Source organism: Salvelinus sp. IW2-2015, linkage group LG6.1 (genome assembly GCF_002910315.2).
Source record: "Salvelinus sp. IW2-2015 linkage group LG6.1, ASM291031v2, whole genome shotgun sequence".
In the NCBI taxonomy this organism is placed as follows: Eukaryota; Metazoa; Chordata; class Actinopteri; order Salmoniformes; family Salmonidae; genus Salvelinus; species Salvelinus sp. IW2-2015.
In genome coordinates, this window is record NC_036845.1 from 24,890,181 (window position 1) to 24,914,139 (window position 23,959).

Here is a 23,959-nt window from a genome sequence, read left to right on the forward strand (position 1 = left end):
CTCTCTCTCTCTCTGGTACCCAGCATCCCTGTGGCCACGTCTCGGACCACTGACCCGGGCCTCTCCAGCGGCGCCTCGGGCAGCTCCAGCGAATCAGAGAGCAGCTCCGAGTCAGACTCAGATAGTGAGAGCAGCTCCAGTGACAGCGAGTGTAACGGGGCCTCCCGGACCGCCACCCCAGAGGTACAACACAATCACTCCTTACTGTACTGTACCAACCAAGCAGAGTCAGAGTAAAACTAACTGTGCTATCAACCAATACTCAACCAGTGTTATGCCATATAGGGAAACATGTACCCTATTATTTTAGGCTCCGGAAAGACACAATATTACACTAATACCATCTAATATCACTAAAACAACATTTTGATCAAGGGGAGAAAACTTCCCATCTRCTCTAATATCCCTATAATTTTGATAGGATTAAACTAGGAGACCGTCTTGTTTTAGACCTCCACTGTWGACTTGCATGACACCTAAAGCAGCTAAAGCACCAGGCAGAGTTGTATTCCACAGAGGGGCAGTCTGTTTGACCCGGGTAAATATTTACCACAGTGCATCTGGGCACCCTCTACAGACCGTGTGACTTCCTGTCCACCAGGGAACAGCCAATGGGAACAGCCAGGAGGACCAGGAAACGGCCCTGTCTGTCTTTAGGGATGTCTATTTTCCTCTCAAAGTGCACTCTACTGATGGTTTACTAAAGACTTTCAGGAGGGCCCAGGTGTTTTCCAGCAGCCATGTTAGATTGTTAATGTAGTATTGCTGCAGGTGCTTTTAACTCCAAAATCCCCCTGCCCAGAACAGCTTAAATCCACCACCCCAACTGATGGGATGTAAAGGCTGGGGCTTTCACAGATGAAATTGTGTGGAAGATTAAATTTTATGAATGCTTGCATCAGACTGGAGAGTGTGTGTGTTAGCCCCAGCTTTACACTCGGTGGTTTTAATGCTTCATTCCTTAGTCAATTCATTTCCAGCACTTCCTTTCCGAATGATTTGCTATCATTTAGGAGATCATTCAAGACTGTCTTTATGATTTCATATGAAAGATTTATACTTGTCTAGGGGCATAATGGTAGAAAACAAACGATGTGAGATAGCATGGTTGATGAAAACATGGCACTCAGAGACTGCCGAATGGCGCAAGGAAATTATGGGAGAGCACTACTCAGTCATTCATGAGTTTATGAGAGCCTATTTTAATGGCCGCTTCATCACAAAATGTTGTCATTGGTTTGCGGGTGTCATAATATAACTCTGAAGAGACAATTGAATTATCACATTTTACTTTCATGAGTCAACACAGTGTTTTATGAAGCTACGTAGTCTACTATCAAACCAAACTTGGATCTAACTGTATATTCTTTGTCCTTTCTGCTTTTCTTCTCTCACAGCCTGAACCTCCATCAACAAACAAATGGCAGCTGGATAAATGGCTGAACAAAGTGACCCCACACAACAAAGCACTTATCAATACCCAGCCAGAGAGAGAGAGCCATGGGCTCAGCAGCTCCCAGCCTGACCACAGCCAACAGGCCCCAGAGGACCAGGGCCCGGCCCCAGGGAAGAGCAAGCCTGGCCCCACCGCCCTGCTGGCCCCGACCGACCCCAAGGAACGGGCCCTCCTCAGCCCCATCAGAGAGAAGGCCAAGCCTAAGACTGGACCAAAAGTCTCAGAGGGAAAGGGTTCAAAGGTCAAATCCCCAGCCGTGGTGGCGGTGGAGCCAGCCCCAGCCAGGCGCAGCTTGGGGAAGAAACAGCCGAAGAAAGTGGAGCGCTCGTCCAGCCTGGAGGAACACACCTCCTGGTCCAAGCCCATCAACCCCATCATCAGCACTACCCCCAAGGAGAAGGACCCTCCATCCCTCCTGGAGCAGCCCAAGTCCAGGACCAAGAGCACCAGTGGGAAGACTGCCCCTAGGAAGGAGCCTCGCACCACCACTACCACTACAATTACTCCAGCTCCTCTTCCCCTGGCCCCAGTCCTGGAAAAGAAGAAGCACAGGGGGCCCAGCAAGATCATYCCCAAGTCCAAGGAGTTCATCGAGACGGAGTCTTCGTCWTCTGAGTGCCACTCTGAACCAGAGGAGCTGGTCAAGATCCATAACCCTCCCTGTCCAGGACCCAGCAGTCTGCAGACTCTCAAAGCAGCCAAGGACTGCAACAGCAATATCCTGACTGTCAGTAGCCTTACCAGCACCTGCAGCTCTTCCATATCCATCCCAGACCCTGGGGCCATGGACCTCCTAGGGGACCCCCTCTTCTCCTCCGTCCCCATCGTCCAGAACAAACTGCTGTCCCCTCTCAGGGACTTTGAGGACATCAAGTCACTGTGGGTGAAGATCGAGCTGAGCTTCCTGTCTAAGATTCCAGGGCAGGACCCCCCTGAGCCCCCTTCTGTGAAAGTTGAGCCCCGGGAACCACGTGAACCCAGCATTAAGCACAGACGACAGTCCCCCGCCAGTCTTCAGTCTACCCCTGTTGAGAAACCACCTAGCAAGGCCAAGAGGAAACACAAGGCAAGCATAGAATCTTTCTCACTCTTTTTTCTCTATTGGTAGTGGCTGGTATTGGTTTATAGGATAATGGTTAGAGTGTGTCAGTGGAGGAGCAGTGAGAAACGTGTTAGTAGTATGTTCAATTTGGGCCGGTAACCAAAAGGTTGCTGGATCGAATCCCTGAGCTGACAARGTGAACATCTGTCGTTCTGCCCCTGAGCAAGGCAGTTAACCCACTGTTCCCCGGGCTCCGAAGACGTGGATGTCGATTATGGCAGCCCCCCGCACCTCTCAGATTCAGAGGTGTTGGGTTAAATGCGGAAGACACATTTCGGTTGAATGCATTCTGACCAGGTGTTCCCCTTTCCCTTTCAATGCTAACTGAGCTGTTTGTTTCTGTGTTCCTCAGATGGACCATTGTGACGCTGTCGGGGGAAGCAAGAAGCTACGGTTGGAGAAAGACTCCTTGCTTCTTCCCCCATGCATCTCACCGATACACAACCACAAGAACATTAGCACAAACGAGTAAGTGTCGCCGAACCACTCACAGCAGTACTTACTTACACATCACTATGGTTACCGGATGAGAAAAGGAATGTGTAGAGCATCATGTTATGTAAGTGTTTAGAGGGATGTACATAGTCATTATGGGTGTCCACAGTGCAGTGGAGGAAAAAGTACCCAATTGTCATACTTGAGTAAAAGTGAAGATACCTTAATAGAACAATGACTCAAGTACAAGTGAAAGTCACCCGGTAAAATTATTTGATTTTAAATATACAGTACTTTAGTAAAAGTAAACATATCAATCATTTCAAATTGCTTATATTAGCAAAACAAACAGCACAATTGTCTTATTTTTGTATTATTTACAGATAGCCAGGGGCAAACTCCAACACTCAGACATCATTTACAAACGAAGCATTTGTGTTTTGTGAGTCCGCCAGATCAGAGGCAGTAGGGATGACCAGGGATGTTCTCTTGATAAGTGCGTGAATTTAACCATTTTCCTGTCCTGCTAAGAAGACACTTTTGGGTGTCAGGGAAAATGCATGGAGTGAAAAGTACATCATTTTCTTTAGGAATGTAGTGAAGTAAAAGTAGTCAAAAATATAAAAAGTAAAATAAAGTACAGATACCCCCCAAAAAAATACTTAAGTAGTACTTTAAAGTATTTTTACTTAAGTACTTTACACCACTGCCACAGTGTAATTACAGGCTGTTATATTTCCTAAGTGTATGGTAGTACTGTATGTGTTGTGAATGGCTACATCCTCAGGCAAGGTCCAACCAGTGTAGATCCTCCTCAGAGAGCAGGCCGGGACATACAGGAGAAGTGAGGTTGCTCCCCTACACATTTATCTTTAGCTATTGTGAGCTCTCTCTACAGTGTCCTGTGTCCTCCAGCATTAAGGTAACGTGACACTGACAAGAGAGCTAATGCTAATTTTAGATATTCAATTAGTGCTGCAGAGACCTACTGCTCGATGAAGGGACGCTGGTGACAAGGGTCAGGGGGTTGAGCAGAATGAGTCTGGAGGACGGAGTGTCCACTGAGCTTCACCACTAATCACTACACATATCTTTAATATGATTACCTGAGCTATGATATATGAGCTGGCACTGGTATCTAGTGCAGAAATGCTGAACCCTTTGGTCTGGGCTGAAATATGACCTGCCTAGTAGCCTTTAAATCAAATCAAAGCAAATCTTCACCCTTTTAATCAGATTGGCCTCAAAATGAGCAGAACCCCGGTCGGTCCATTTATGGCATTAATAAAAAGCATCTTTGCTCAGATTGGAGAGTAAAGATGCTTTTTATTAATGCTGTAAACGGACCGACCGGGATTCTGCTCATTTTCAGGCTCATAAAACAAGACAAAATATGCTGCTGTTCAAAAATAACCTGAGGAACATAATCCTAATTAGGTTTTCTGACTGCATTTTCCCTGTTAGTGCTTTAGGCGCTCTTGTGCTAGCTAAGCATTTTTTTTCTCGTATATCAAATCCCCATGAGTTTAGGGAAAGGGAGGCGAAATAATCTATTGTTGCAAACAATGTGAGAAATATAGTAGCAGGTTTCTCGCTACTACTGTACGTCCTTGGTGGTTTTTAAAGTCCTTATTGACTTTGAGGAAGGGAAAGTATTCAAGGCAACTTCTCCACCTGCCTCTTATCTGTTAACATAGAGAACACTATTGTTAACAGAAGCCCCATGTGGGCACACACAGCTATACCGAGAGAAACCACCTGGATACAGACTGCAGTCTGCTGTGTTCCCCTGTGAGGGGCCAGGCTCCTGGAGCAGGAGTGGATATTAGAAGGACTGTAAATCTAAGCAAAAGTGCTTTCTGTCATAACAAACTGCCTTTCCACTGCCTGATCAATCAATATTTTGACCCGTCAGTGCACTACAGGGCTATTTATAGGCCTATTTCTGGGCTGCGTCCTTAGAGGGTCAGAGGCACTGGGAAAAAAATGAAACAGTTCTATGGTTTTATACCTTCTTTTTTTTAACCCAAAACCAAGTGAAAATTATATGTTGAAGTTATATTAAATATCATTGATCTACTCATGTACTGTTTTTATTGTAATTGAAGTCTCCAAAATGCGTTACCACCATAACCTTCTATAATAAAACCCAACTGATAGTGAAAGTACAGACTCTATGCCTTAGCGCTAATGCTGCGTTTGATTTAGCCTTATAATAAAAACAGAAATAATCACTCATTCTAACAAACAGAATATTCTGTCTAGGGCCAGCTGTTTTCTTTGAGCCCTGTACATAATGTCTGTCCTTCCCAATTTTACAAATGCCTTAAAACAGTCAAGTAATTTCTAAATTATTTTCATCCATCTACCACTTTGATGACATTAGACATGAGATTTGCTGGCATTTCAAAGGCTGTGAGAACTTGCCGTCCCTCTCCAGTATTGTAGTGAATAACATGGAATGACAGCAACAGAGAGAGGCAGCAGGCCAAGCAATGTTCTTCTTTTATGTCTGTTTCGATAAGTTTATTTAAAGGGTGTCTACATACGGATGTCATAACACTTCATGAACCATTCATAACACTTCATAAACCATACATAAGCATTTCATAAATGTTCCTGTATGTGTCTTTGCCCAGCTCTCTGAGGAAACAGCCCAGGAAGAGAGAGGAGAAGCGAGAGCTGCTGCCTCCCCTGCTTTCTCCGCTCTCCGACGAACCCCCTATACGCCAGCGCAGGACCAGCGAGTGTTCCTCCTTCAGCCAGGAGGGCGGTGCTAGCAGCGCCACCAGCACCTTATTGCTACCCACCCTCAGCTGCTCTCTGCCCAACTTCTCCTCCTCATCCTCCTCTTCCTCACACAAGCACCGCAGCAAAGGAGAGAGCAAATCCTTCTCACGTTCCAAGACAAGCAGTGTAAGTAGGGGAAAGCTGATCATGATGAAACTAGCAAAAATGTATACTGTAGTTGTTCTTGGGCATTATTATACAGTATTGTAAAATATTATTTAAAACTGTCGTATTGCTATCATTAAATACTGAGCAATTTTGGGGTTTATTGTTTTTTTGGATGGTTTATTATTTTAAAGTATGATACTTTTGCATCTGCTCTCGTTTGCTAATAAAATATGTCTTCTATAATTTGTTGTGTAGAGAAGTTGGTAGATGAGGCTGTTGCTGCAGATTATTTCTTTGCTCCAGCAACTACCACTATTTCCTGTGTTTTTGCAAATCTAATGACCCTTTGGAGGGATTTCAAAACAGCCTTGAAGAGAAGAAAATGGATCCCRCGTGCTGAATATGTTTAAAGCCAGGACATAGAAAAAATACACGGTCACAACGTAGTAACAGCAGTCCAAATCACCAGTATGAATCATTACAGTATTATTAGACTTACTGCTGGATGCTAATTATCATATTAATTGGCCCTGCCATCTCACAGGAGGAAGATACCCATAGCAAGCCGTCTGGCAGTTTCCATGGCAACGGTCACTCCGATTCTGACGTTTGGTCCAACCCGTCATCTCTGTCCATGGACCACATGGAGCCTAGAAGGCCCAAGCTAACGTTCAATAACACGTATGTATGAGTAACTAACTAACTTCTCCAAACACTCGAAAAACACCCTTTTTCCCCCCCGAATGCACAGCCATGTCATTTTAATGTCATGATGCATGTACTCATTTAAGTCTCAAACATGATTAAAATGTCACCGCATGTTGAAGCATTTGTGGGATGTGATTACAGAGTTAAGTTCCTCTATGTGTATAATTCAAAATGAAACATATATAACATGTGGAGGACAACTACAACATGAACAACTGCAGTCCATCCAGTTGCAGCAAAGTGGCAAACACATTTTTCTGTCACTGATCTGTTTGTATTTCTAACATACTGTAAGACTGACCAAAGTCTCACTGTAATTGTTATCCACAGAGTTCACAACGCAGACTACTGCATGCAAGAAGCCAAGAAACTAAAGCACAAAGCAGATGCACTGGTAAGCTGCTGTTTTATTACAGTTTAAAACAGCACCTGAAAATGTATTACAAACATTTAATTCAGCATTTACTTTGATAGAGATATATTACACAAACGAAATTGTTCTTCTTCCTTAGATTGTATTTTGTCTGAGCCAGGCAATAAACACACTCTGTTTTAGTCAGTCACGTGACATCACAAATATGAATAGCAACAGAGACCAGTGTGATAATACCATTATCAAATACATGCCAATGTGCCATTAGCAAGCAGCAGCTCTTACTGAGCCTATTAGAGAATAAGTATTCCTGCTGAATAGCTCTTATTAACAGACAGACACTGGTCTTAGCTGAAGAATGCTAGTAGGTGTGCAGAGGATAGAGTAGAGCCCTTGTTGAGACCTGTAGCCTTTTCTAAGTGAGGATGTGTGATCTATCACAAAAGGAGCTCTTACACACCTCTTCAATGTCCTCAAAGAGGGGCTTGGGCCTAGGCGACGGGCGTGATTTACCAACACACTCATAGGGCCCTAATAATTGGATTCCAGCAATTATCTCCCCAGACATTGTCCTTTATCGAAAGTTACATCCACTTGGGCATAAATCTGATCTGCGAGGTAAAGCCAGCCATGAATACAAAGTGAAGGGAATTGATTGCCCTTGTTACATGACTGTAATCGTTGAGCTGTAATGAATCTTCCACCAGCCCGGTCGTATGTGGTAAAAGGGGCTTACTTAAAATGGATAGAACCTGCTTAAGAGGTGCTTTCAGTGGAGAGTGGTGTGTAAATCTATTTTATTTTACACTCATGTGCATTTATGAGTCATATGCCTATTATTTGTTGTCTGCACTTTGGGGTTTGTATTTTGGCTCCGTGTGCATATATATACTTTTTTTGTCCAGAAAATAGAAAAATATCAAAAGAATGTTCCCCGAACATTAATGTGACATTGTTATTTTTCCTTCTGATTAAATCTGCTTATTATCTGTTTTCACAAGAGCTTTGAAGCTTTGGGAAATGATTCAAAATGAGGAGAATCATTTGTGGCCGTGTAGTGTTGTGAACCTAATGCTGATCTTATTCAATGTTTCCATTGTTTCTTCACAGATGGAGAAGTTTGGCAAAGCCATTAACTATACTGATGGGGCGCTGTCGTTCATCGAGTGTGGCAACGCCATGGAGCGGGATCCGCTAGAGGCCAAGTCTCCATACACTATGTACTCTGAGACGGTTGAACTCATCAGGTCTGTGTCCCCACCAATGTGTCTCTCCCTCCCACCCCCGCTCAGGCCAGGTATCCCCACCTGCCCTCAGTGAAAATGAGCATCATTATGTCCATCGCTAATCCAGTCTACCCCACAAGTCAAGGCAATTAGCGGCCCTCATTTTATTAATGGCAGTGAAAATGAAAATAGATGGACCTTGTAGCTCATCATTCTACCCAGGGATTCATGCATGGCTGATTGAAATCTTTTCTTCAAAAACTATTAGACACAGAAAATGACACAAGGCCGGTCATTCTATGGAACATCCCCTGGCTTTATGGATATTGAGTCATGCTCTTTTTTTGTTATTTGAATTGAAATGAATTAATTATATGATCTATGTTTTTGTCTGTTCTGCTTTTGAAGGTATGCCATGAGGTTAAAGAACTTTACAAGTCACTCAGCAACTGTAGCCGAGAAGAAATTAGCTGTGTTGTGGTGAGTTTTCTTTTCGCTCTGCTGTATCTGGATGTGAAACCTGTGTTTGTGTTTGTGTGTGTGTGKGTGTGGGTGTGGGTGTGGGTGTGGGTGTGGGTGTGGGTGTGGGTGTGGGTGTGGGTGTGGGTGTGKGTGTGKGTGTGKGTGTGTGTGTGTGTGTGTGTGTGTGTGTGTGTGTGTGCGCGCGCGTGCGCGTGTGTGTGTCTGATGACTGAATGGTGGTTGAAGGAGACCTAACATTGCACTGATGGATGTGATGACGGACTACAAACTCTAGCCTGTGTGGGCATTTGGGTTGATTTCAGAAAATCCAGCCGGCTTCCAAACCCGTTAGATGCTCAATCCGCCGCTTCACTCAAACACAATTTAAATCTCCACTCAGCCATCACTCCCCGACAATCGGATGGATATTGAAGGGAGCTTTAAAACACTGCTAAAGCACTTAATCAGCTTAAAGTGGATCATTATTCTTGTATTTCATTAAGCTATTAAGGGATAATGAAAGATTTCCTGGCAGCAGGCAGCAGACTATAAACATATACAGTTCGCCACACTGCTACAGGGGAGATGAAGGAAAAACTATATGCTGCCTGTCATATGGATTGTATAATCTGAGCAGAATGTTATGGTTAGAATGTTATGGTTAGGCTCTCAGTCATAGCAGTGTAGACAGTGATGAGAGTAGGAGTGAGACTCCCAGGTCATAATTCCTGTGGTAGTAAACCGTTCAGACATCATTAGAGATTATATTCAAATATTTGACACTGGTTGACACGATCCATCCGTGTATAATTTGTTTTAGAGGGCAAAGTGTGTGTGCGTGCATGTGTGCGTGCGTATGAGCGTGTGTGCGTATGAGCGTGTGTGTGTGTGCGCACGTGTATGTACTGTACATACTGATGTGGTTTAGAATAGGGGAAACAAGGAAGCAGTGTACTGCAGTGATGGCTTATTAATGCCTGAGTGTTAGTGTCATGTCGTGGGGTGGTGCATATGTCCAAAGCATCTGGTGTCTGGCGAGCAGCACACTGTTGAAAGGTCAGCCCCCCCATGGCACTGAGGCTGGATCTGCAGACCAAAGGTCCCTGGCAGGGAAGCTACTGGGATCTGATTTACTAGGCTGCAGCCTCTGTTTTCTAGCCTTTATTTTCAAGCTATTAGAGAGATAGAGTTTGACAACAAGATTATTTAGTCATGCATCATGGATATGCAAAGTTAATTAGTTAGAAAACACTTTTTCCTTATTGTTATTCTTTTATTATCTTCTTGTGCTTAATGGTCATAAGTAATACGAATATATGTAATGTTGTCAATGCTAGATACACGGTATAAGATCCAGTATTTCATGTTAATGTTATTCTTTTGTTAACTCCATAGCAATCGCTGTTTATCCCTCCTGTACTTGAGAATGTTCAAATTGAAGAAGGACCATGCAGTAAAGTATTCCCGTTCCCTAATGGAGTATTTCAAGGTAACTAACTCTAACTTCTAATTCTAACATCTAGGAGTAAAGCGAATTAAGATTTCTAAATGTAATATATATTTGTGTTGAGTTGTGTATACTCATTAGTTCTGCATGTTGGTTATTAAAAGCCATACATTTTTTTCCAATTAGTGTGCAAATTTACTTTATCAATGATCTCCATAAATTGTGTGTGTTTAAGCCTGTTTTAATTAAGTATGTTGCATATTATTCTAGTGGAGCTTTTTGAGATGCATTAATAGATTTTCTAAGCTATGCAATATGTTTGTATAGTAGAGCTGCAAAATATAATGCTCTCACAAACCTCTTCCATTCCAGAAAAGTTCCCAAGCACCTTCGCCATGGGGAGCCAATGGAAAGTGAGTTACATTTCACCTCARTCATCTCATGTTGCATCACAATCCTTTCTTTATATGAGATCTTTCCCAGAACAGAACAATGTATGTGCCTACTCCTGGCCAAGCAACAAGCTAAGCCTCTCAGATGGTGACTGCTTTGTTCAGACAATGGCCACGACAGACAGAGCCTCTGTCACTGTGACTTCCAGCTTCTAGCACATCACACTGGTGGCATGAGATGAGCGCACTGCTTCACTGTTTTTCTGGATGCTCCATGGCAACTGAACCTAGCTGATCCACCCTGTGCGTTTGGGTTTGGGTTCGTAGCTTACCATGGCGCTACCGTGGGGCTTGTCAGTGTGTCTGGGAGTTGGCGGTGAGCCATCCTCTGTGTGTGACTGTGAGCTCCTTTAGCCTGTCTTTTCCAGGGCTGGGATCTAGCCCTCAGCCACAGCACTGACCGGCCCTGCTGTTCTGCTGTGAGATGAGCTGTCAGAAGCAATTAGCCTCAGATCCTACTGGCTCCTAGGACTCCTGCAGTCGCCTCCAGTTCACCATGGTCACATTAGCCACAAACTGGCCTTCTTAATCCGCTTGGGTTAGCTCCGCTACCTGCTGCAACTGTAATCAACATTAGATTCCACTATGCTCTGGCCTCCTTTCCCACAGTTTGTTTGTTCTGTCCTTGACAATCATGAATCTTTTTTCCCCTTATTTTCTTTTTTTTCCTTCAAGGGTTTATTTATTTGAGGAAAAGACTCAACCTGCTAGAGAGGGAGCCGAGAGAGGCAAACTGTTGACAGGGAACATAATTTAACTTCACGGGGCGAGCGCCTTTCAATTTAGTGTTGAATTACAGGACCTGGAGCCTGATTGTTTGGGTTTGGCACTAAAAGACTGATAAATATGTCCTCTGATTGATGGCTGAAGCAGGCTGACAGAAAATCAAGCCGTGATTGTCAAGCTGAGAAAGCCCCAGTTTGCTGTTCATACAGTTCAAATCAGCATTAGTGATTAAGCCTGACGAAGAGTGGTTAAGCCTGACGAAATAACATGTATTGGCTAAATGTAAACCTACCCAGTTCAAATCTCCCTGATCAGTCTCCCTGGGTCAGAAAGCTAAGAAGGGAAAAACCTCTCAAAGGGGAAATGCCTCATTGTGATCTCACGTTACTCCCTGTAGATATAATTCACGTTACTCCCTGTATATACAGTATGTAATACCTGAGTTGATAGTGTCCTAAACATTACAAGCCAGTATGAGGAATAGTATTTGTGAAGCTGCCATAGCTTATCAATGTCTCCACTATCTTTTTTCTTCGTGTCTGTAAGTAGCCATTTTAAGGATTTCAAAAAGCATGGGGCTTAAACTTAACCCTGGTGTCCGGTGGTTGTACAGTACAGTATTATCTCTGTGGTGGTGCCCTGAACTTTCACCTCTAACCTCTAACCCCTGTATTGTCTCTCTGTCTTCCCAGGAGCACAGGCACCCCGTCGCCCCTGTCTCTGAGTCCCTCCCCAGTCAGTTCGGTGAGCAGCAGTACGGGCCCTGGCCTTGCGGGCTCCTGTCCCTCCGGTGCCTCCAGCAACGTGGCCATCCCCCAGCGCATCCATCATATGGCCGCTAGCCACGTCAACATCACCAACAACATCCTCCGCAGCTACGAGCACTGGGACACGGCAGAGAAGCTCGCCACAGAGAGCCAAGGTACTAGAGACTGGACACAAAACAACACAGCTTCTCTCTGTTTTAGAACAGGATGTTTGGATTGGAGCTGTAGTATTAGCCGCAATGGCAGATTGTGTATAGTAGTAGCATAAATTGTACTGTTGTAATCGTAGGGGATGTATCAGTAATAGTTTCATACAACAGTGACCTCACTTTTGATATGCTATCCTATATTTTCCTTTTTTCATTGTACACAGTCATTATAAATGACTAATTATTCCTAACTGTTAGGAGCCACGATCCTTTTATCACCCTCAGGATGGTCTCTTTATGTACTCATGTATTCTGCATTATTTGTATTAGATGTGGAGAATAGATGAACCCTTTACATTTACTGTCATCAGTGAGTGAATGTAGAGAGAGAGAGACCACCAGAGATGTTGAGGACACCCCCCTCTGACTGTGTGCATGGAGGGTTTGATGTGTCGTGTCTCTGTCATTTCCCATCCGTTATCTGAGCCTAGCTGATTAAAGGGACATGTTACGTGGTTGTGTGAGGCGAGAGCTCTCTCTCTCTCTCTCGCAGCCTCAGAAGTACCCCATTAGAAGTTGATCTGACCCTCTCCTCCTCTCTGTCGACACCCATAACGGGCTCAATTAGAGTCTGTTGGATGGTGTCTTTGGTGGAAATGAGACAGGAATTGGCAGTTATGACACCATAAAGCCTAGGTGGGCCTTTCAGCAAAATACTGATCACTAGAGCTGTTACTTTTAGGATTGAGCCATTCCAGGACTCAGTCACTCACTGTTTATTAGGAGGAAAGAGAGGAATGGACAACAGACTGCATAAATGTGAGCCTTCATTATGCTATTACTTGTCATCTTTTCTTACACACACACACACACACACACACACACACACACACACACACACACACACACACACACACACACACACACACCACACACACACACACACACCACACACACACCACACACACACACACACACACACACACACACACACACACACACACACACACACACACACACAACACTCACTCTCACTTTCATTCACCCTCTTTCCCCTTCCTTTCCTTCTACAGAGTTCTTTCAGGAGCTGGACTCAATGATGGAACCTTTGAGCCAACACAGCAGCATGATAGAACTTGTGCGCTACATACGTCAAGGACTGCACTGGCTACGGATAGAGGCCCACATGTTATAGTGCTGCTGGAACTAGAACTGAACTGTCTGCCACTGTATGTCTGTCTGTCTGTATCACACATCCATCACTACCTCTACCAGCCAGCATCCCCAGCAACCCCCAGTCTCCAGCCATCTGACTCCAGCCCCAAGGGCCCCCACCACACTCTGCCAGCCAGAAAGCCCCACTGACTGTCAACTCTCTGTGGTCAGAGGTCATCATGATGAGGTCATCATCAGCTCTACTGCACAGTCTTGTCTCTCAATACAAAGTTGACATTTCTGTTGGATGTGGAAAGAAAATAGTGAAATCCAAACCCCAAAGTGAATGGAAGGACCACCTAAGACCTGGGGATTGTCTCCAAAGCATGCCAATAGAAGAGAAGGATCTGTGTGGAGAAGAATGGTGGTTGTTTTGGTTGTTTTCTGCCAGATCGAGCCATGTGATTTCCCTGTTGTCGTTTTGATCACCACTAAGGCCCTCTCAGAACGCCTGGAGCGTTGTTCACAGTTCACACCTCCATTCCAACAGGCAGATTTCTCATGAAGTTATAAGTGGTATCAACTATTTTTATTGTTTTGTTTTTGTCAATGCCTTGATGAACTGGCCGACAGAAGCCAGTTGGAAAAGTCTGTCTTTACTACTATCTGATAGTGGTGTTTATTTATGATCCATCAAACCTCAGTCTCACATCAGATAATAAATACAGCAACGGTTCGTCAATGTCTACCCATAAGTCCCAGTGGAACAACAAATAATTTGAAATAATTCCATGACTTGTTGCTCATTGGAAATGAACAACAAATAATCAAATTCAATCTGCCACCTCAAGCAATTTCTCTAGTTGTGGGGGGATTTGCATAATAATGTAGTCAACTACAGCAGATCTGATAACAACTGATCTGGATCGTGTCTTTTAGCCCTAGAGGTTGGTGGTGTCTATGTGTTTTCTTTTGTTGGGTTGATGTCATTTTTGTACCTACAGTAATAAGAGGCCGGATTTATTCCAAAGCAGCACTGATTTTCCATAGGTCTAAGGGAACGGGGAAGACATAAAGTGATGCACCACCTGAGACTGTGTTTAAATTCATATGAATCGCGTAATCACTGTTACAGCACCACCACAAACAGTGTACGCCACAATGAATCCAGTAACGCTACAGAGGACCTTTCCATTGTCTTTTCGATGTCTACAATAACTGCTGTGTTGTATATCGCATCTCTTTTGGTATTAAATGTTGGTTCAGTTGTGCATGTCCACAGAGAGGTGTAGAGTTTTAAAGCATAATCCATAGTAACACTTCTTACGTGTTATGTGCATAGTTGTACATTTGATCGTCCTAGATTTAAACTTGGCTTGATGGACATGCTGTATGCCATCTATATGAGATACAGGCAGTTTTCCTGAGGAGGAAGTTTGATGGTTGCTTTGTTGTTGTTTGTTTTTATTTGGATGTGATGTGAGAGAATGAACTGAAGCGAAGTGTGTGTGTTGCACTGTGCAGAGATGATTTGGGGATGGATTCTCTATTGCTGGTTGTCAATTCCAAATCGTTCTCTCTATAGCACAGTCCATACAGTGTGTTTCAGTAGACCATATCTCCATGGCTATGTGTGAAATATGATTTTCACTATGATAAAACAAAGTGCCTCCGTATCCGGTGAAAATTATTAAGAGTCTATATTGAAGAACACGAATGAATCTAAATGATTTTTCCATACCATATTGGTATATTAGATTTTTTCATAAAACCACAATTTATTCATGTACTTTTTACTGGCAAGTATGATACCAAGTTTGGCTTTAAAATTGCAAATGTGTGACTTACATGTATCAAATTTTTAACTCAGTTACTGTTTAGAGGATGCTGAACAGGATATTCAAAAACGCTTAAACATGTAAATGCTTAATGTGACTTACTGTGATCACCTAGAATCAATAGATTAACACTCCAACCCATTTACAGCAATAGCTGGATGATAGCGCTAATTGTGTTAATTATCTTGTTACTTAGAACAAGAGCAGAATCAAAAGACAAATGCACTTAATTCACGTTCAGTGTTTCTGGCATTTAGAACGATGTTTGGAGTTTTTATCACTTGATTTTAGGTCAAATTAAGTGTTTCGGAATGTCACAAGAAGAGACTGAACAAATTATTGATAAAACAAAAATCACTTGATGTTGATCCATTAACTGTCTAATTTAGATTTAATGTCATTCAGTGTTGTTTTATGGAACAGTGTTGGAGCCTACATGCTATTGTAACCTCACAAACAGTGCTCATTCAATTCCAAATCTATCTTAAAGCTGTAGGATGCCACACCATATGGTAATAGCAATATTTACACCAGTGTTAATGTAACTAAATGAACTGAGAAATATGAAAGCAAACCTAACAACTTAAACTTTCTTTGTACTGTATCTGAAGTGCATTTTTCATTTTGCCTTTTGCAACAACTTGTGATAATAATCTCATAACTATCAGTCAATGTTGAGTTGAGGGAAAATGAAGCATGTGCATCATTTTTATGCAAATGATCACATTTTCTCCTCCAGTCCAAATTAGCCAACTGTCTTTGCCCCTATGAGAGAAGCAGTTTGTACACTTCCAGTGGCTTTTCCCAGCTGTTCCTATTCACGCTAGAGACAGGCCATTCTGTCAGGGAAATCTGTGGCCCTTTGGCAGCTAGTCAACAGCACCAAGCAGCACTGGCACTCTGTTCTCTCTCTTTCTCTCTTCCCTCTCTCCTCTCTCTCTCTCACTCTCTCTCATCCATCATCTGATATAAACAACCAGCTCCATACTCAGCCCCAGTCTGGCACCGAAGAGGAGCAGCTAATGTTTTGCATTCATTCCACAATGAGGAAAGGCTGAATCAAATTGGCTTATGCCTACCAGGGAGAACAGAATCAGTTTTTGTTTTAAATATACGGTTTTATGTCTAAAACAAGGAAATCGTGAAACGTTGAATGAGGTGCCATCTGGACTGGCAGTGTTACAAGCCAATTTATGGTGTGACCTAGTCCTTTGTTTGGTAAAACCAGGTGATGATGATAACATATCAGGAAGGAATTACTACTCATTAAATGAGTCCCTAATTGGCTTGTTTTTATATTGCTGCTACAAATGTTGATATTTCCTAGATAGATTTATGAATACAGGAATTTTCATTTTAAAATGAATACTTCTAGAGAATTTTATTGAAAATAGCATACAAATCTTTGATGCATTGCAGAGTAAACAAAAATATGTAAACTATACTAGCTAGAGTAGGTACAGTATGAAGTGCAGCTCACCTTCTGCGTCTTCTCAGTTTAAAGCCTGAACAGTATTTATTACAATCAGGCGCTACTTAAAAGCAGAATCAATAAGAGTTATGCCCTCATGCAGTGTTAACGTTCAAAGGATATTTTCCTAGGTTCACTGCAATTAGCTCCAATGCAAACAAATCAGGCTCATCTAAGGCAGAGACAAGGAGGGATGTCAGCACAGTGGGAGTCAAAACCAACCATTTCTGCTATCAAACTCATTATTATTATTATTATTATTATTATACCTAGAAGAATTCTGACAGACTATCAACACAATATTATTGTGTTACAAATTGTTGTATATTTATCATGTTCTTAATCATTTTTTTTTTTAAACCTGTTGTTTTTCCTGGAGTGAGTGAGTACAACACTGAGCCTTATAGCTTGGCTGAAGTCTGTCATTTTGGTGTTTTTGTTATCTCTTGTTCAATTGTTCCACTACATTGAAAACAAGTATTGGGAACAATTATCTCCAATTAAAGGAAAATTCCACACAAAAACTATCTTTTGGCATTTGTTTCAATAGTACATTGTTGATGTAGTCCCAAAAGGTTTTGCTTGTCAGCAATCACGTTTTTTAAAGATATATAACTTTAAAAATACAGTTTACAGCCGGTATAACGCGTTTGGCATCACATGATGCAGCATCATATCATGGAAAATGTTTCTGGGTGGAGTTTTCCTTTACATTGTCCCAGCTGGAAGCATTCTGATCGCTCTGCAAATGAAGCACTGTAAATAACACTTAGTTAACACAATGCACCGCACCATGTTAGTCAATTAACGACCGTATGACTCAATGTTGATTCATATTCAGTGAATATTGTGTCATATTTAATATGACTGATACAACTTGGACTGGGTTCTCATAACACATGAACATACCTATTAGCAGAATAATTTAGTGTAATTTTGTAATCTAAATGGCTTGTGTCTGTGACAGCAAACCATTGCCAGTCATTTGGTGTCACTAACAATAGTGCATGTTGACCTTCGGTCACCAGAAGTGGTGGTTATGCAAATTGAAGTCAACAGTTGGTATATGTAGCTTCATTCAACTATATGTCAAACCCTTCATTCAGCTTGTTGGTGTCTTAAAGCAGTAGCAGACATGCGTTAGGGAAGAACAGTTATCCATAGATCCCTTTGCTGTTTATATCTGTACAGAATGATGAGGTGCTTTATGGTTTATGTCCTCTGGTGTAAAGGATTGTACCATATGGAATATATATTACTTATTTTAACTGCCCAAAGCTGACAAAAATGCATTGGAAATCCATTGCCTTGACATGAGTGTATTGCTGACCAGTGGCATCTTACCACCCCTTAACCTATGATCTTTTGGTAGTCTGTCCTGTGTGACCTTGGCGTTTCAGTCATTCCAATGTCACCTGGAGTGTCATTTCTCTGTATCCTCCTCCACTTCATTTTGCAAAGAGAGACAACAAGATTATATTAACTAATGTACAGTTCCAGTCAACAACAGAAAAAAGGCATTTACTTATCATGGCTGTGCTTCCTACTTGCTTAAATAGATTAACTACAATTTACAGCCATTTATTAACCAAATGGGATACACATTTGAAGAAAAATCATGTGCTTTTGATACAATTGTATTTCTGAAAGTATTATTGAAATTCTGTAACGTTGTGATGTTGCAGATGGACAAATTTGTTGTGAAAAGTAAAGCGATTTCCCAAAGATCAGTTCCCTATGTTCAAGCCTTAGAGATAAAACTGCTCAATTACTTTAACCAACATGTTTTTCAGATATGGAACAATCACTGTCAGTTCTGGCAACATTTCAGTCAGATCCATTTTAACTGTGAAATGCAGCATTGTTACATTAATATAAATCCTTCACAGTGTTCTAAAAGCAATTAATTTATAAAACAGTTAGCAATGTGGATATCCATAAATTAGCCCAATGACATACTGTTCCTCAAGGATCAAGCTTTATATAATACTTAAATGCTACCTATTCCCTAAACGATGTACAATGTTGGTCAGACATCAGGGAAGAACAGGGTTACCATTCCAAGTAAATAGCCTTTTCTCTCACTGACGTTTTGTCGACAGTTTAAAGATGGACAATGTTGTATTTTCTCTCACTGACGTTTTGTCGACAGTTTAAAGATGGACAATGTTGTAAACAGAAAATTCAAAGACAGAAGTTGTCTTAGTTCAGGCATGCTGTAGTTTTTAGTTTGTTATTTTTTGTACAGAGCAGGGTAACTGTTATGCTATGGATTTATTAACGTATAGTTGTAAGGATTCATTAAAAATGCGTTATGTATCAAAGAAACTTCCTGCCTGGTTAGCTTTGTATTTCAAATGTGTTGCACAAGTTCTGCCATTTTTTATTATTATTTTTGCCTATTGTATTTTATAATAAAATTGTTTTATGTAATGATCAAACATTTAAATGATAGTTATGTTGTTTTTAAATGTTTAATGTCTGAAAAAAATTGAATAAAAACGGTATGAACTGGTGAAATTGTTCCTCTCCTATTATTTCATTTCCAATCACTTTTCTGGTTATACCATTATCAAGTATCTGATGAATTTAATTGGGGAATGCACATTACATCAGAGTTGCCTTGAGTTAAATCATGATTCGTTGGCATCTCGTTTTAATGATTGCATCCCTTCGTTTAACGACTTGTGAGAATACCATTAGTCTCCTTAGAATTGTAATATTACAATAAAAATGTAATAACCGGCTAGCTATGTATTTAGGATTTACCATTTATTCCCCAAACTAATGTCAGTATAGTAAATTATACATTTTAACAACAAACTTTATATAATCTGTTTTATAATCAAGGCCATCATTTTTGAGGGGAAACACACAGTCACCTGAGATGTGAGATAGTACAGCAACAGTCCTGTCACACCAGTCTACTGACTGCCATCACAACATTAACTCAACATGAACTCTTTCTCTCCACAGTAAACGCCATCATCAGATTCCCACAACAGACACAGGGATTAGAGAAACAGGACAGGAATATGATTAGAGGAGAGGTGAACTTAACACACACATTCACAGGGGGACATGAAATTGTATCTGTATCTCCCGGTATGATAAATCCCCTGTAATCAGCAGCATTACACTGGTTCTCATCTGAATTAGCCTGTGGTGGGARTTACTGGTCCTCATTACAGTGCATTCTTTACGCAACTAATGGCTTCGTATTTATTCATTGCAGGAACAATTTGCATGCTCCAGCACACCTTATTAATTTAAGAGGATCCTGATGCATTGGAAGGCAGTGGCTTCTTTAAAGTGTTTAAAAAGGCCAATGGAAGTATTTTTGTGGGGACAGGAATCCCACCTGCTAAATAATTTCCCAAATGAGGAGTCAAAAAGGCTTCTATTTACTGACTCTAAGCATTTAATGTGTCTGTGGCACCGAGCCAGCCTGCTGACAAGTAAGATTTATTGATTTAATTGCTTAAGGTAACCATGCAATAAAATCATCTCAAAGATACATTTCCATGCATTGCGCACCAGAAAGGTAATGTTTCAACTGCTACAGCTATATATCTGCAGGTTACAATTGCAAATTCACAAGTCAAAGCGTCTCATTAATCTGGTGAGCGATTTTTTTTCTCTGCGGGAAATTCAGGAGGAACTGGCTACATGTTAAATGACAGGATGTATGTCTAAGTAGACTGCTTAATACAAATGCATGCCAAGCCAACTAAATAAGGGTCTGTTTTYCCAAGGAAAATGTATGGGCCATGCTACAGGCCACACATGACACTATTATCACTGGCATTAATCCAAAGGAACAGTTTTTTTTCTCTCCCACACATTGAAAAATTGTACACTCAAACTAATAAGTACTGTATACTGCTCTTCCTCTTCAAAATTACCTTTTGGGTAATCCGTTTTCAAACAGAATATATTCTCTAGATACCTCCATGGATCGTAAACACAGATTGTGTGTTGATTAAAAGCGTTTAACAGATAACATTAAGGAAAATCCACTTACGCTTACTGACAATATATTTTCAAAGTGGTCATTTAAAAAATATTGCTTTCCTCAATCTCTTCATTTATTAAAATGCAGGGATGTGAGATTTCCTATTCACATTCATTTACAGCGCAGCAGTACTGACTTGACTATGTTTAGCACTTAATTGAATGATTCTTGATTAAACTCCGTGCCTGGCGAGAACAGCACAGCACATCACATTGCACAGCTCTGTAATTGGCTTGCTTGTTAGATTCCACCTGCTTTAGATGCACAGACGGCTCCATTTCATTTATTACATCTTGGTTTCACATGCAGTTCGTGGCCAGGCAATCAGTCTGATTGTTAAGGCATTCTCTTTCCACGTGGCTTTGTCTTTGTCTAAAAGAGCTAGTTTGTACAGTATCTCTCCCAAAAGATCAAATTATATCAACAGTAGGCTTGCTTTGCCACTCATGTGGGAAGAGACTATGTCCATGTACGTAAATATGTGTATAAATCTAGGCGGTAAATCTCTCATCCCAACTCCACCATTCACCATAAAGCTCAAACTGTCATTCACCTGCTCAGTCATGTGAAATAAGTCATAAAAAAAATATGTAATCTTGATAGATGTGAAAGCTTGACTCAGTGAGCATTTATCTGACAGATTATTCCTCTACCTTTATGATGATCTCCTGCTGAAAGGTTTTTTGATTAAACATTTCATTCACATTATTCGGTTTTACATGCAGATCAGACTAAATAATCCTATTTTATTCTTGCTTCTCCAAGACATGGGTAATGACAGTTTACCAAAATGATTCCTCCCCACTAGGCAAAAACTAGCTGAATCAACATTGTTTCCACGTCACTTCAACAACAAAAATCTATCCAATGACGTTGATGACATCTGATCAACGTGGAAATCTGATTAGATTGATTCGATTTGAAAAAAGTCATCAACTTAAGGGCATTTGTTGTTGATTTCACATTGAGTTCACGTTAGTTGACATCTCAACAAAATATAAATCAAAACTAGATGCTGAACTGACATCTGTGCCTAGTGGGTCGTTCCTTACTCTGCCTTCATGGGATTACCAGGAGGTTTGGTAACAAAGACCTGTTATTCTGATAGACACAGACTTCATGAGGTTGGCTCCCTCTGACACTCAGCACATGTGGCCTCTGGCCCAGCTTCATTTGACAGTCGGTCATGGTCCAGAGAAAATGTAATATTCAGTACTGGTTAGATACAAAGTTTTGGAAATCTCTCTCTCTATTAATAGATATATGGTTTATTTTATTGTGCTGATGAAATGCCATCTAAACAGTTGTGGACAGACTAATTTTAGGTTAAGGATTTCCTTCAGGATATTGTATATTTAGTAGAGATATTCTCTGACATAAATTTCATAAACTACTACTATCCTCATCATAATGAAAAGCAGCAGCGAGCAATTTACAATTTGGAGAGCCCTGAAATTGGCCCTGTTGTTCACTTCTGGATTCCAATTATTTTCATTAAAAGGCCATTTGAGAAATAATTCCCCAATGATGGCGTTTGCCCAATCGGATTGTGAGTGTTCTCCTGGCTGATGTGTGGAGCAGCCCTGCTGAGGCACAGCTTGTCAGTGCATGTCAGCAGGAAATATTTCCATGTGGGCCAGTGACAGTGTGTCTGTCTGTCAGGAGCAGCCTCAGTCATCATAGATCAATGCACACAGGCAGCCCCACTCTCGGATGTGGCAATAGTCTGGCTTTTATTACGCCTGGCACTTGACAAAGAACAGCTTTCTCCCCCCAAGAAATCACATCCGCCTTATTTGAAAATATCTGTTGGGCTTCCCAAGGTTATAATAAGAATTTATTTTCTCTTTCCCCTGGCAGATTGGAGGGAAGCTGATGATGTACGAGCCATCAGCCGTTATTTATTTGCCAAACTGTTCCAGATGTGGAGCCATCATTTATCTGCTGACAAATCAAACCTGCCGCCTGCCCTCTAATGTGACTCAGTGCACCAGCAGACCTCCTCACTGGTCCACTCTACACCCCCATGCAGCAGACAGACCCCTTGATCCACTCTAGTCTACACCCCCACCCGACTACAGATCTGAAGTCTTTAGACAGGTTGAAACATAATGTTTCACTATCCCACTGTCTTCATTTCAATATGGTATTTTTCTTGTCGTGGTTGTATATAGAGTTGGTGGTTTTGTTGTTCTACAACATTTTGTGAAATCAGACCAAAGGTACGTGTACTTAATTTTGGGACTACAGTACTATGCACTTTCATTGCTATGATTAAAGGAAGCAGATACTGTTTCTCTCCAGACAGGTGACATGAGGTGATGTTAAAGTGAGATGTCCAGTGTGCTGATCAGTTAATTCATCGATTGATTAATTGACCCTTTTATTATGAGACACGGGAAGCACAGTGAACCCCGTGGACCAGACCCATCATCCGTGCTCTAACCATAGTTTCATGTCCACACCCCGGCTCAACCTTAACTCTAGCCATAACCCTAGTTTCAACTAAGTGGAGGAGCCAAAGGCTCTCTCTCTCTCCCCCTTTCTCTCTCTGGCAGGCTAAAGGACCCTCAGAGCTGATTAGAGGGGCTCTCTTTCAAGACAACTCTCTCTGTCTGTTTCCTTCTCTCGATGGCTGGGAGCCATACAGATTTWWAAAAATATATATATATATATATATWTTTTTTTTTAGGAYACATTTGAAATATTTAAAATCGGCCAAATAATGTATAACATTTTATTTATTTAACACATTTTCAATACAATCCAATATATATTACGGAATGTATTTAAAATGTATATAGAGTATATAAATGTATGTAAAATGTATATTAGAATATTGTCACGCCGTGACCTTAGAGATCCTTATTATTCTCTATGTTTGGTTAGGTCAGGGTGTGACTCGGGTGGGAAAATCTATGTTTTCTATTTCTTTGTGTTTTTGGCTGAGTATGGTTCCCAATCAGAGGCAGCTGTCTATCGTTGTCTCTGATTGGGGATCATATATAAGTTGTCATTTTCCTTTTGGGTTTTGTGGGATCTTGTTTTCTGTATAGTTTCTTTGCCTTACAGAACTGTGTGCTTTCGTTTTTTCACTTTGGTTATTTTGTTTGAGTGTTTTTTGACAAATAAAATCATGAACACTTTCCACGCTGCACTTTGGTCCACTCCTTTCGACGAGAACCGTAACAAATATATGTTAAATGCATCGGAAAATGTGTTTAATGTATTTCAAAATACTTTCCAAAATACATTAAAAAAATATATATAATTATATTG

At 41.3% G+C, this 23,959-nt stretch overlaps 1 protein-coding gene across 1 annotated transcript in view; it reads left to right on the plus strand.

The window, feature by feature from the left end:
- The window catches only part of aff2 (AF4/FMR2 family, member 2), a 178,974-nt gene extending 159,795 nt beyond the window's left edge, over positions 1-19,179 (plus strand). The window contains exons 10-21 of the mRNA XM_070444094.1: positions 24-183; positions 1,398-2,522; positions 2,911-3,026; positions 5,633-5,909; positions 6,436-6,572; positions 6,930-6,993; positions 8,083-8,219; positions 8,607-8,678; positions 10,056-10,149; positions 10,480-10,520; positions 11,978-12,207; positions 13,275-19,179. Coding sequence (XP_070300195.1) covers positions 24-183; positions 1,398-2,522; positions 2,911-3,026; positions 5,633-5,909; positions 6,436-6,572; positions 6,930-6,993; positions 8,083-8,219; positions 8,607-8,678; positions 10,056-10,149; positions 10,480-10,520; positions 11,978-12,207; positions 13,275-13,396 — 2,575 coding nt within the window. The 3' untranslated portion in view covers positions 13,397-19,179. The remainder of the gene's footprint in view (positions 1-23; positions 184-1,397; positions 2,523-2,910; positions 3,027-5,632; positions 5,910-6,435; positions 6,573-6,929; positions 6,994-8,082; positions 8,220-8,606; positions 8,679-10,055; positions 10,150-10,479; positions 10,521-11,977; positions 12,208-13,274) is intronic.
- Positions 19,180-23,959: the final 4,780 nt, after the last annotated feature.